This window comes from Caenorhabditis remanei, chromosome II (assembly GCF_010183535.1).
Source record: "Caenorhabditis remanei strain PX506 chromosome II, whole genome shotgun sequence".
In the NCBI taxonomy this organism is placed as follows: domain Eukaryota; kingdom Metazoa; phylum Nematoda; class Chromadorea; order Rhabditida; family Rhabditidae; genus Caenorhabditis; species Caenorhabditis remanei.
Window position 1 is genome coordinate 11012171 of NC_071329.1, and position 14852 is coordinate 11027022.

Sequence of the window (14852 nt, forward strand, 5' to 3'; positions counted from 1 at the left end):
ACATAGAACCTGTAAGTTTTCAGTTAGATTTCTTGTTGGATTATTTATTTTTAGAACTGAATTTGAGACTTATGTCTGGTTGTCTGCAGATTTTAGCTCAACAAATCCATCTCAAAGATTTGAATTTTGTTCCCTATCTTTGGTCATTTGAACCTTTAGCACACATCTAACATCTGAAATTATATCACATTTTTCCAGAAGTGTACATAATGGAATTAGTGAACCAGGACTTGTTCGCAACTGTATTTTTTTCCGCTTAAATCAATGCTCTCTAAAAAGTGTTTCACACTGACGATGATGTCGTGAGGCATTGAAACATTTCAGTGGGTAGTGTTGAGTAAGGTCTGAATATTTTATCAGTATACTATGAATTTTCGGAATCATAAAGTTTTGATGGACCTAATTTTGACAATTAGAACAGAAAATAGACCAGCAATTACACCTATTTTGTGTCAATGTTTTGTTCGATCCCTGTCTAGGTTTTTTCCAGATGTACTGTACTTTTTGATTAGTCATTTTTTGGGTTTTTTGTTTCCTGTTTTTTAGTTTTCGAGAAGTACATATTGTGACTCTTCCGACATATCATATTGCTTGTCTGACAATTTCAGACTGTCGTCTCTACATATATTTTTGGAAATCAAATTCAAATTTTGGTTGATTCCAGAGTCAGATAGGAAGTGAATCAATTATAACTCGGCCTTCGAGTCGAATAGTTTCTTTTTCATTTCCACAAAATGGAATTAATCATTTTGCACACACTTGCTCACATTTTTGCTCCGTGTTGTTGACGGCGTCGTCTTCCATCCGCCGTTGCCGTCGTCTCGAGACTTCCCCGTCTCCTACTCACTCACTTTTTTTGCAAAAAATACTCTGTCGTGGAGCTGCTCTTGAAGCACCGTGTGTTGTTGTAGTTGTAGTAAAAAGCTTTTTGAGCTTGAGAGCTCACGTGAATTTCATGACTCATTTCACTTTTTAGCTGTATTTTCCTGATTTCTTGGAAGGCGTTGTACTCTCTCAGATGACGAAGCTTTTAAATTTCAATTTATTTACTCGAATTCATCGCTCTTATGATTTCTCTTTGTTGTTTTTCTGAATTTTTTTGATTTTTGGCCAATAGGTCGTGAGAAAAAAAACGGAATATTTCGAGTATGTCTGTCCCATCGTGGGAATATTTTCTGCAAACGAAAAAAACGTGTATTGAGGGGTTTTCCATGGTGAAAGAGTTCTTAATCTAGAGAGTTTCAGATTATGATTTATATGAGAAACTTTCGAATTTTGGACTTCTTGGAATTGATTACCATGATCCAGATAAACTGGTGACTCATGATCTACACTTGATCTGGAAGAGTGATTTTTAGAACAGAAACAAAGAAAATTCAACCCATTTGATGCTGTAGATCTAATCACCTATTTTTCCAAATAAATTCCAGAATGTCCCCGAATAACTTCTAGAATATTTCAATCCTATCTGGAAACTAAGTATAAACAACAAGAGAGGCCGCATGTCTGATCTATTTCATTAGCCGAGAAACACTATACGAACTTTACTTTAATTTATTTTTCCTTGATTTCATGACTCTTTCCACCCGTTTTGCTGCTTGCAAACAATTTAATTTTCAGCTGTCTGTCCTCTCTTTTTTCATTTTTGTTTCCAATCGAACCTTTTCAAAAATGCAATGACTTTGAGTGTAATACTCTAGATTATTAGTTTTCCGAAGGCTGAGAAACTTTCAAAAATCCTCAAATCTTCTCATTTCTTTTACAAAACCTTTGCACACCAAGAATCGAGGTTCCCGCTGCAAAACGAGATGGTGTTTTTGCAAAGAATCAGACGAAAATAGTCATAAAAAGAGCCATTATCCTTCTCCATTTCCTCTCATTCTTTCTCTTATTTCCTATCTCATTTCGGTTCGGAATAGAAAAAAAGCTAACGTAAGTCTCGGGAAGAGAGAAGTCATCCATCGCGTGTCATTCCCAAAAATAGTTAAAGGTGCGTGTTGAGAAAAGGAAAGAAGGATCATTGTGGATTATGTACATGTGCAACATGAATTTGCAAACATAATGAGGGAGAGAATCGTCGTCGTCAGTTTCTCATGCATCATCAATTTCATTTCTCCTTTTGGATACTTTTTTCTTCTTCTACTTCTTCTTCTTCTTTTCTTCTTTTATTCATTTCCCATGGATCCAGACGAAGATAATGATGAACGGTCACTTCCTGCTTTTGTTTATATCTTTTTTCTCTCGAAAAACGTCTGGAAGAGAAAAAGAACAAGAAGGAAGAGTCGGTGCAATTATAGATGCGTGCACTCTCGAATTCTTTCTGTTCTTCGAATTTCTTGGTATCCAAAAAAAACAACAAACAAGTACGTTAGATATGACTCTTGACATCTCAAAAAGTATGTTCGTTTTAATTTTCTTATTAGATTGACCAGTTGCATAAGGTATACTGTAGCTTGGAAAGGAATCGCTATATCATTCATGTTCAATTGAAATTTTGGATCTGCTGTCAACCAAGTTATCGTTTTGAAGTCAAGATTTCTGTTCATCATATCTGATTTTCCACCCAACTCTCATTCACTAAAATTGCTTTTCAATAATGCATTCATTCGTTCTTTTTCTTCTTTTTTCTCCAGTTTTTTTGTATACATGAAGAGTAAGTTTGTGTGCACTTTCTAATGATGAAACTGAGCTCATTTTTCTCTTTTTTCTTGCACAAACCCACTCATTAGCACACACTTGTTCTCTCTCGTGTAGATCTTTTTTCTCATGTTGTCAGGTGATCTTGTATATCTCGAACACCAAAGAAACATTCCTTTACAAAAAGAATTCTTTGTGCATTGGCTAGACGTGACGAGAATGTTTCCATCTTTTTCATACATTTATCAATGTATGACCGGTCAAACTATAGTCTATAGACTTTTCAAATTTTCCGATTATTGACGTTCAAAACTCAGAAGGTGTACTGTATCCGAACTGAAAGTTTCCAGAAAACATTTTGGAACAATGGGAATAGAAAACTAGTTTGGCTCCTTTAAAACATTAGACTGTATGCACTTTTCCGACGATCAGATGATTTCAAGTTTGAACAGTTTATTATCTTATCACATTTCGTTCATTAAAACGACACTCTTTTTAATCAGTTTTCTAAAAAAACCGTTTTATTTTCTATGAAACACTAATAATTTGTAGATTGATCGCTGTGTCAGTCGTTCAGTTTCGTTTGTTTTCTATCCATTTTCTCCATTTTTCTTTTCTATTTTCTTATCAATTATCTGCTTCTATCCCCTCCGGTGTCCCCCAGGGCTCCGTCTCTGGCCCTCTCTTGTTTTTAGTCTTTATTAATGATCTCCTGCTCAAACTTGCTGACATTTCATCGCTATGTATCGCAGCTTTCGCTGACGATATTAAGCTTTACTCTCATGATCCTCTAGCACTTCAAATGGGAATAGACTTGGTAGAGTCTTGGGCTTCTGATAACTCCTTACCTCTGGCCCACTCTAAGACTGCCCTTCTTCGTCTCGGACCTCGAAACTCTTCTCACCCGTACACTATTGGAGGTTCCCTCATTGATTCCGTTGATTCTGTTAGGGATTTAGGTTTATTAATAGAACCTAATCTCAAGTTCACTAGACACATTAATCGGGCTGTTGCTCTCGCCTTACTCCGTTCAAAACAACTACTGAAATCTTTCAAATCCAACTCTCCCCAATTTTATATCTTCCTATTCAAAACTTACGTACTCCCTCTAGTTGAATACTGCTCCGTCGTTTATTCGCCTCCCCCATCATCTAAACTAGCGCACAAGCTCGAAACTCCTCTCAGATTCTTTTCGCGGAAAATTCTTCAACGCTGTAACACACCTTATTGTTCCTACTCGGATCGCCTCTCCCAACTTGACCTCTTTTCTATGCGCCACCGTAGGCTCAAAGCGCAACTACTTTTCTTATACAATCTTATAATCGGCGCCTCATATTTTCCTAGTCTTGAGACCCATGTCAGGTTAAGTTCCTCCTCCCGTCGCCCAATGTCTCTTATCTGTATAAATCCTAATTGCTCTAATTTCTTCTCAACTGTAATACCTATTTGGAATGCCTTAACTATTAATGTCCCCCATTTCCTTTGCCCATCGGAATTCAACTCTCTTCTTGTAAATAATATTGCACGATTCTGATTTTTTTCTTTCTTTATTCTCCCCCCCCCCCCTTGCCCAACACCTATTTTCTAATTCCTTATTCCCGGTTTCCTTTCTCAGGTTTAGTCTCGTGAGGGACTTTACCTGACCTCCAGTGACATTTTCTGTATATTTAAATAGTTAAATAAATATCAAATATCTCGAACACCAAAGAAACATTCCTTTACAAAAAGAATTCTTTGTGCATTGGCTAGACGTGACGAGAATGTTTCCATCTTTTTCATACATTTATCAATGTATGACCGGTCAAACTATAGTCTATAGACTTTTCAAATTTTCCGATTATTGACGTTCAAAACTCAGAAGGTGTACTGTATCCGAACTGAAAGTTTCCAGAAAACATTTTGGAACAATGGGAATAGAAAACTAGTTTGGCTCCTTTAAAACATTAGACTGTATGCACTTTTCCGACGATCAGATGATTTCAAGTTTGAACAGTTTATTATCTTATCACATTTCGTTCATTAAAACGACACTCTTTTTTAATCAGTTTTCTAAAAAAACCGTTTTATTTTCTATGAAACACTAATAATTTGTAGATTGATCGCTGTGCCAGTCGTTCAGTTTCGTTTGTTTTCTATCCATTTTCTCCATTTTTCTTTTCTAATTTCTTATCAATTATCACCTGCAAAAGGGAATTGTACAAAAAGAGACATTTTCCAAGCAACAGAACTTTTTATTTCTTTTTCTATTTCCAATTTTCCACTCGTTTTAAGTGTCTTCATGCTGGAAAGTTTTTTAAATTATAATATTTTTGTTTCTGTTATTTTCAATTCTTTCTTTTTTTTGGGTTAATGATCAGTAGATAAACGAAAGTACTATCAGCTGATCAGCTATCCGATACGAGCGATGCAGTTGTTTCAATTCCTTTTTTCTTCTCACTTCTCTATAATCAATACTTATTTTCATGAATCTTATAAAAACATGCAAGCTCTTGTTTTCTGAGTTTGTTTGTCACTGATTACTGGACAAAACTATTCCCAGAAGTTATTATCAGAACTTTATTCATATGTCTCTCTCATATTGTTCAAAGAACTGATAGTGTGTGTCTGCCTCTTTTCACTTTTACAATCTGACTTTTAAAATTTTTCTCTGGATTTTCTAACATTCAGGTTATAATGCCAATGAATCATACTATTCTGGAATTCAGAGTTTCCACGGAATAGTTCTGATGAAGCTCATCGTCTTATTGAAAAGGTTTTTCTCGATGAATGTTTTGATTTAAAACATTGTATTCACGATTCGATCTAGTTTTAAAACTTGCAAACAAAAATGACATGTTTATACCTTTATGCATGATTCTTGTAATCCTCTCTCGGTCCGATTCTCGACAATCCTCTGTCAACGGAGATCACTCAAAACACATTTCACACTTTGCGGTCAACTTTTCAAAAAAAAAAGTGACAAGATATATCGTAGAGATATCCATTTACTCATTTTCTTCTAATATTGTGTTCTGTTCATTTGTTTCGACGCGGAAAAAAGACAATCACAGCAGACACATAGAACAGAAAAAAGGTTTTTTGCAATAAAATCCCCTCTTTGCCACGCCATTTCATTCACTTTCTATCTCCCCTCTTCCATCCCAAAAGCAAAAAAAAACGCGCAGTGGTTTTGCAAACGTTTGAGCAGCTGTCTGATGCTCATTTCATCGTGTGCATCCTCTTCCTTATTTCTTTCTCTATTTCTCCTAATTTTCTCTCTCTCTCTCATTTTCAGTTTCAGTTTCAATTCATCAAAAACTTGTCATGAAAAAAGGAGTGGGAGAAAGAGAGAGAGAGAGAATATATAATAATATACATATAATTAATACACGAGTCTTCTTTTTTTCTATCCATCCAAAACTATTTTCTTGTTTTGCTTTTTTCCTCCTCCACAATCTCTTGTTCTTTTTATTACTAATTTTGGTATTGGTCTACTTCAACCTGCATCAACAAAATCGAGAATTAGTTTCAAGAGTGACTAACTACAGTAATCTTCCTTATTCTTTTTTCATAGGATTTTCTGCAAATTAATTTGCATCTACCGTAGTCTTGTCTTTTTTTCAAATCTCTTAACTTCCAAAAGCAGCTGAAATTTCGATTATATTTGAACACTCAACTGACCTGAATACTTCGTTTTAATAAGATTTCGGAGATTTATAGCCGTTGTGCTTGGTGTTTCTGTTTATTTCTTTTCGAAGAAAAATAGACGTCAGAGACAATTTCAACGAACCACATTTTACTGCCAAACATATGAGAGATTCTCAGAATTGTTGCAATTTTCAGAAGAGAATTTATAAGATTCGTAAAAAGAGATTTGTGCTCATCTGAATGTGTTCCGTCATATTTGTTTGCAGCTCCAACAATGAAAATAATAAATTTCCTTACTCCAATTTCCGTCTAATCCCCTTCTTCGTCTTTTTCTCTTTTCCTCTCCATTATCCTACTCATTTTCATTTGGAAATCAAAAAGATTATCTTATTTGACTATATTAGTCACTCTGATGTTAGAAAATACAAACTTTTGAAATTTTCGAATTGTATCTTTCGGAACACACTTATTCTGTTAAGTTACTCTTTGGATGACGTGACTTTTAACAAGTGTTCCTTTTATTGTTTATCTTTCCGAAAAGAGAGAAATTGCACAAAAATAAAGTGTGCTTTATCCATTTTCGGATGGTTTTTGATCACTGCTTTTTTGGATGGACACAGAAAGACAAATTTCGGAAAAAAGGGAGATTCTCATGTCCTTGAACAAGTTGAACAAGTTCAATAGACAGAAAAAAGAGAGGATTCGGTTGGTTTCCGTTTCATTTTGAACTTCTTTCCAACATTAAAGATCTTCAATTTTCAAGATACAAGTTCAAATTTTTATTTTGGGAAACGTATTGTGCGAAAATGTTCCTCTCCTACCTATCCGTTCTCTTATTATCTTCTTCTTCCCTATTTTTTCCGTGAACTTTACTTTCGTTCCACGTATCTTAATTGAAATCATTCAATCTGTTCAGAGTATCCACATATTGCCACGTGTCATTGCATAAGTGGTCATTTATAAAACAAAAAGTGAAATGAGTTGATGAATGTGGCCGACAAGTGTCGAAGCTCTCCGGTTCTACCACACATTCGCCTTTTCACCGGGACGACAGCAACTGATTGAATTATCGGTTGTTCTTCTGATTTCCACGTTATGTGTGACGTCATCAAATGCAGATGCAATACCAGCTCCTTCTCCAGAAGCCTCTTTGGGTGCAGGAGCGAATCCGTTCCTGTTGGAGTCATTGGTCAAAAGGGTTCGTTTTTCTTCACATTTCAAAATATAAACTTTCTTTTTTTAGTTACCCAAAAAAGGAGACAAACGAGAAATTCTAATCAGTTACCTGGCAGCAGTTCCTACATTAATGGGCGAAATCGATCAATATCTGCTCAATCTATCCGCTTCCAATTCTGCCCAAAATTCCTCAAAAGATCGAGAGAGTTTCTCCAAAAAACTGAATCAAATCGTGCACTGTCTAACTACTGATGCATATGTTTCTGTTGTTTCTGGTGCTCTTGTAGCTGCAATCGTAGAAATTAATCAAGATTCAACAATTATTCCGGATTACCAATTGAAATATGTTTTTGGAAACACTTGTGGAAATGATTCTCATAGTAACTTTGATATTTTCTGATTTTCAGAAATAAGCTATTTCTAATTTCAGGTACTCGTTTATTCATGGAACACTGGCAAGCAGGAGCACGTGTATTTATTGGTCCCGAGAAGAATTGCAAGACGGAAGCAGCTATGGCCGCTTCTCAGAATCTTCCAATCATCAGTTATCGGTGTAACGATCAAGATATCTCTCGTGATGAGTATGTTTCCATTTGGAGTAATTTTGTCTAGAATATACTTTTCAGTTACCATTACCGTACTTTCGCACGTACTGTTCCACCAGCAGGAGAGATTTTCAAAGCATTCATGGCTCTAATGAAAGAATACAATTGGAGGAAGTTCTCAGTTGTCTACGATGTCAAGAAAGGTCAATCAAGAAATGAACTTTTTGAAACACTGAAGAGAATGATGGAGACTGAAAACAAGTTCGAAGAGTATAAGTTTGAAATCATGAATGTTTCAAAACTGGAATTCTCGAAAATGGATATAAGTAGTCCACAGGATATTCAAAGTGTCGAAGATGCAATCACATCAACCATGAAGACAACCAGAAGTACGTTTCTTATATCATTTCATCTCTCATTTGTGGTCTTTTTCAGTTTATCTAACCTTTGACAATGTCCGACTTTTCCGTACAATGTTATCAATAATGGGAGAATTGGGACTGACTGAACAGGGATACATGTTGATTTATGTGGACACTAACTACGATTGGCTCAATGTATATCATGCAATGAACAATCACTTCCTGAGAAGTTAGTTTTCTCGTTTTGAGTATAGTTCTGGATGATATTTTTCCAGATACCATGACATACTTGCATCATTCGTGGGACGCCAATAACTCATCAGATCGTAAAATGCTAGACTATGCGAAAAGTGCTCTTTCCATTATTCCAACCCCAGTCAAATTAAACAGTCAACGATTTTATAACTTCTGGAAAAAAGCCGGTGATTACATGCATCATTTTGGAGTTCAGAAGACTGACAATTTAAAGGTAATTTTGAAAAATAAAACACTGATTTATATATGTCTTTCCAGGGAAATCGAATTGCCTGCTACCTTTACGATGCAGTTTATTTGTATGCAAGAGCAATTCATGAACTGGTTGAGGAGTACGGTAGTGATGAATCATATGATCCCACAGCTGATGGAAAGGCAATTATCGACAGGATAGTCAACAAAAAGTATAGAAGTGAGTTCAAGAGGGTGTGAGAAACAAAAAGGCATTTATCCATCATTCGAATTTGAAAAAAAATTTCCCATACTTTATTTATTCCAAAAAAAATCAATTAGAAAAGGAAAATAGATTATATCGGTTGGGACGGAGTTGTATGATACTCGACACCTTCTCCAATATGATAGAACTTATTGATTAACTCATTTCCAAATTGCTGCTTGATTGGATATCCTTCATTGTTGTCTGATGGAAGCAATGTCATGAGTGGAGGTTCCTTCCCTTCCTTATCTTGAGCCAGAACAGGGTTCAAAATAATAAAAGAAAAGAGAAAAAAGTAATAAATTCCACTGGTGAACATTTGACAAACGTATCAAAATGAACACTTAGCTGCCAGTATTCTTATCATTTTTCAATCAAATGTTTATTCAAACCCATTTTTGTTATTTTACTTAAAAACAATCATTATTAGACGACAACATGATTATTTTGATATGAGTCATCGAATCAACCGCGTCGAGGAATCTTAATATTTCCGACTCGACCTCCGAGAGTACTTCCAGCTGCTGCGCCAAATGACGAGAATGCGCTGTCTCCGATCTTCTTCAGAGCATCTCTGATTTTTCTCTTTTCACGAATTAGTGGCTTAAAAATGTATAGTTGGGTAGTTTAAAGTGTTTGAAAAGGTACCTGAGAAGTTGCTACTCCGATAATGAGAATGACAACCATAACTTGGAAAATGTAGGCACTAAATTTCATATTGAAGACGAGTGCAGTGCAGATGAGTGCTTGATGAAGATCTGTTTCATGAGCTTCTTTTATACTCCTTTTTGTTTTGTTTTGACCGAGGTTTCGAGTGTTTACTGGGTGTATTTACCGGATATCTCCACCTACTGACCATCACGTTTTTCATTGAACTTGGCTACTTGTTTACCTAAAGAAAATGAAGTGAGAAGCTAGAAAGTTGTTGTTTACTCTAAAAAGCCTGAGCTCGTTTTATGAAAGACGGGAAAATAAATTAGATGAATAATAAAGTGGCGTCGAACATATAAAATTTCAGGTATCCAAGGTTTCGACATGAGAATCGATGAACGAGGAAACTCGAAAGGAAATTTCTCTCTTTTGAGCTGGCAAGAAGTAACATCAGTTGATAATAAATCAGATCCCAAGTACTATCCACTGAATCACGCCCTCGATTTGACAGCCATATTTGTGGAAGCTCCTGATAAAGATCGTCTTCCGATACTTCAATTCAAGTCACCGATGATTATTTGGCCGAACGGAATTCCACCTCTTGATGAACCAAATTGTGGTTTCCATGGAGAAAATTGTCGGCAGAAAGGAGTATTCAGTTATGTAACCTTCATTGTCATGGTACTCATTGCAATTTTCTGTTTAATCCTCACTGGTTTTACCTTGAAGTGAGTTTAGTAATCACTAGATAACCGAGTTCACTCTTTCTTATTTTAGCCTTCTCCGAAGTCGTCGTTTCGAGAAAGAATTATCGATGATTTGGAAGATTGATCCATACGAAGTTCGTCGAGTGGTCGGAGCAGTGAACAACGAATCGACTGCTTCCCTGATGCAATCAGATGTGATGCAATTCGCCAAAACGAAGATGCCTTGGTGGAGTAAAGCACCGATTCAAGGAACTGGAATGCGGGGACTTGCTTCGTACAAAGGGACTCTTGTTGGATTGAAAGACTTTATGTATAACAGGAAGCCGAAAGAACTGACTCGTGAAGCGAAAAAGGAGTTGAGAGCAATGCGTCAACTGGCTCATCCGAATGTGAACAACTTCCTTGGAATTATCGTTTGTCAACAATGTGTTACCGTAGTCCGAGAGTATTGTTCGAAAGGATCACTAAACGATATTCTGAGAAATGAGAATCTGAAATTGGATCATATGTATGTGGCTTCGTTTGTAGATGATTTGGTGAAGGGGATGGTTTATATTCATGATTCCGAGCTGAAAATGCATGGAAATCTGAAATCAACCAACTGTCTCATAACATCTCGATGGACCCTTCAAATTGCTGATTTCGGATTACGAGAACTTCGTGACGGAATTTTGTACGACAGCAATTATAATATCTGGGAAAACTTCTTATGGACTGCTCCAGAAGGTATGACGATCAACGGAATGACTCCCCTGATGAATCCACCAAGTCCAAAAGCTGATGTTTACTCATTCGGCATCATCTTTCATGAGATTTTCACAAGGGAAGGACCGTATAAAATCTATGTTCAACGAGGAGATGTGAACGGAGAAGGAGTACCGAAGAAAGATAGTGTTGAGTGCAGAGCATTGGTGGAGAAGACAGTTCGACGTGTCTACAGTGATCCATATTTCCGTCCGGATACTTCTGATCTCGAAGTTCAAAACTATGTGAAAGAAGTGATGGCTGGATGCTGGCATCATGATCCAAGTCAACGACCGGAATTCAAGTCAATCAAAAACAAATTGAAACCTCTCTTCCATCAAATTTACAAACAAAACATCATGGATCATATGGTTTTGATGATGGAGAAATATCAAACACAACTTGAAGATCTCGTTGATGAGAGAACAATTGAACTGAAAGATGAACAACGGAGAAGTCAGCACCTTCTTCAAAGAATGCTTCCAAGTTCAGTAGCAGAACAACTACTGGCTGGACAAGATGTGATTCCAGAAGCATTCCCACCTGTGACTATCTATTTCTCTGATATTGTCGGGTTCACAACGATTTCTGGAGAATCGACTCCAATGGAAGTGGTCACTTTCCTTAATAAGCTTTACACTCTATTTGATAGCATAATTCGACGGTACGACGTTTACAAAGTGGAGACGATTGGTGACGCCTACATGGTCGTATCTGGAGTTCCGCAGTACAAAACAATGGAATATCATGCTGAGCAGATTGCAATGATGGCTATTCATATTCTATCAGCTGTCAGAACATTCTCGATTCCTCATCGGACAGGAGAACAACTAATGATTCGAATTGGAATGCATACGGGTCCTTGCGTTGCTGGAGTTGTCGGAAAAACTATGCCAAGATACACATTATTCGGAGATACAGTCAATACAGCATCTCGAATGGAAAGTAACGGAGAAGCACTCAGAATTCATTGCTCTTCTTCAACTCAGAAAGTGCTTGCATCTATTGATCAAGGCTTTTTGTTAGAAGAACGAGGAACAATGGCAATCAAGGTAGTTTGAGCTTTGGATGAATCAGAATCTGAAAATGTTTATTACAGGGAAAAGGACAGATGACAACATATTGGTTGAATGGAAGAGCTGGATACGAATTCACAGATACCATCGAGGATAAAATGGTTGTTCCGGATATCTTCCCTCGTCCAAATCTGAAGAATCGAGGATCTAGTTGGGGTCAGTTGGGGTCATGTGTACTCTCTTTGTTTCTAGTGTGCACGTCATGTTGTCTTGTCTTAACCTATTTTCTGTTAAGCCCATCGTCTAACTGCCCTTGTCCCTGCATGTCCATTCCAAGAGCCATCACAAATGAATCTTCGATTCATTGCATCAACTACTTCATCATCATCATCTTCTTCTTCTACAAGCACAGATCAAGATTAGGAGAAGAATACTCGGGAGAAGAAACTAGAAGCCAGGAAACTCAACTTGAACTTGATCTTTTATTTTTACGCGTTTGCTTCTTTGTGACATCAATGCATGCTTTTAGAAATTTAATGAATTTAATAGCACAACTTTTTCTCTTTATTCAATTCAATTACAGGTGTCAATCGTGAATCATCGTTGTCTTTGGCTACTGAAAAGAGCAGTCAAATAATGAAAAGACAATCAGCTGCATTGGTTCGGACGAATCACGATGTGATATATTACAATCAACCATTGAATAGTGGTGGATTCACTTCACGGGGCACTTCTAACCGAGAAATGCCAAAACTTTATGAAGAAGATCGAGAAAGTTTAATCAATCAATCGGCATCTTTGTTCGGATCGAAAAATTCTGGAAGAAAAAAGTCGGTTTAAGAGAGAAGATAGATATGATAAACACATGTTTTGTTACAGAAGCAACGCCTCGAAGTACAACGGATTCAGTGCATCTAGAATTTTCGCATCCACTATATCGAATGCATCCTCTTCTCGACCATCTCGTCCATCAACTTTTGACCATGATACCTTGGCTCTCCGAAAACGATCAACCTCACTTCCAGACGGAGAGAAATTGAATTTAGAATTCATTGACGTACCAAATATTGCCAACAATTCTGTCCCAGCTATTCCTAATAATTTGGAAGATCTGGAGCCATCATTCCGACGAGCAAGTATTCTTGATGGATACAGTTCCCAATCTGATTCACCGTCTCAAAGTCAATATCCATCATATCGAGATTTGACAACAGCTCCCCATCAGTAAGTCACGCTTCTTTTCCTTTTTCCATGTTTGGAACTGTTTTGTTTTTAGAAGGAAACGGGGAATAGTCACCGTTTTCCCAACACGCAAACGTTCTTTGTCATGTGGAGATGCAGTTCCTGTGAAAGTAAACGAGAATGGAACATCAGGAGCAATAACAACTGCTGCTTCACCGAGACCCACCTCTAGAACATTGGATGGAACAATGAAATTGGCTGCAAGGGCTTCAAGTCCAGATGAAATCATTTTCCAGGTATGTCAAGAGGTCTGGAATCTTCGAAACAGTCATATGGAGAACATACACATTTTTACTTTTTAGGAAGACGATGAGCATGCTCTAATTGACAATGACTCGTTCTTAACAACATCAAACAGTGATCCCAAGAAGGAAGATGGACTCAGATCTTGTCCCCAACCACGGAGGAAAAACAAGCATTTGTTCCTCCGTGATCCATCCCCACTAGCAAAAAGAATACGAGATGCATCGCCATTTGGAAAGAAAAAGCCGTTTTGGAATTCGAATAAAAGGTTGGAAAACTCAACGAAAGAAAGTTCAAAATTACATTTTTCCAGCAACGAGCACACTTCGTCCCCGGCAGATTCGATTTCCCGACTATTCCGTCGGTTTCGGAGTGGTGGAAATGGTAATGAGTATGCTGATTTGAATCATTACGATGAAGAAGATCTTGGAAGTGGAGTATACGAAATGGAAGAGATAACTGGAGCACAGAAACATGAATTCACTAATGGAACAAGAAGTGAGTCCTCTTTCTTTCTCGAAAGCTCAATTAATTTTTATGTATTATTTGCAGCAAATCGTTCAGTCTCGTGTTCTCCAGTTGATGATTGTGGTACTTTAACAGACAATTCGGAGCCTCTTCTCTCAATTCCATCATCCTCAGTCGGAGATTCTTCTATCTCAACGTCACTTTCTTGTTCATAATTCATTTTTCTTTATTTCATTTTTTTTAATTCAATGGTCGTCTTCTCCCTGTATTTTTACTTTTTCAGCGGGTACGAGTTCTTCCTTTTGCCTTCAAATCGCTTTTTTGTCTTTTTATGGAAACTCAAAAATTGAATACTTATGGTTACGGTATGTAGTATTATATAGGTTTCTTAGAACCGTTACGGGTTATTCATGTGAGAAATTAAAATGAAAAACCAACACATTTTCCACATCATCAATTTCATCGTCATCATTTCATGTATAATAAAAATCATCTTCTGTAATAAAGAATTCACTTTTCTAATTTTTATTTTTTAAGCGAATTAGCCGAAATCGTTTCAGATACTGAAAATTGAATGATTGCAAGCGAATGGAGGTAGAGCTTGTTTGATCTCACAAGTGTCACAAGTCAGATGGCTGAGTTTTCCTCAAGTCTTGAGTTCAAGCCCGCCAAATGATTAGGATTACAAACTTCAGAAGCAAAATTGTGACATCTTTCTCCACCTCCTGATTCCAGGGTTCGCC

At 36.9% G+C, this 14852-nt stretch overlaps 1 protein-coding gene across 1 annotated transcript; it reads left to right on the forward strand.

Annotated features, from left to right (window-relative positions):
- Positions 1–7252: 7252 nt before the first annotated feature.
- Positions 7253–14324, forward strand: GCK72_005992 (uncharacterized protein; the record flags this gene model as incomplete). The annotated part of the gene is made up of 16 exons (XM_053725425.1): positions 7253–7462; positions 7508–7820; positions 7871–8021; positions 8067–8374; positions 8421–8576; positions 8623–8816; positions 8861–9014; positions 10057–10417; positions 10467–12192; positions 12240–12372; positions 12740–12986; positions 13036–13380; positions 13433–13634; positions 13701–13909; positions 13955–14139; positions 14194–14324. 16 exons carry the CDS (start codon positions 7253–7255, stop codon positions 14322–14324), a joined length of 5025 nt encoding a protein of 1674 aa, XP_053589619.1.
- Between the last annotated feature and the right edge of the window lie 528 nt (positions 14325–14852).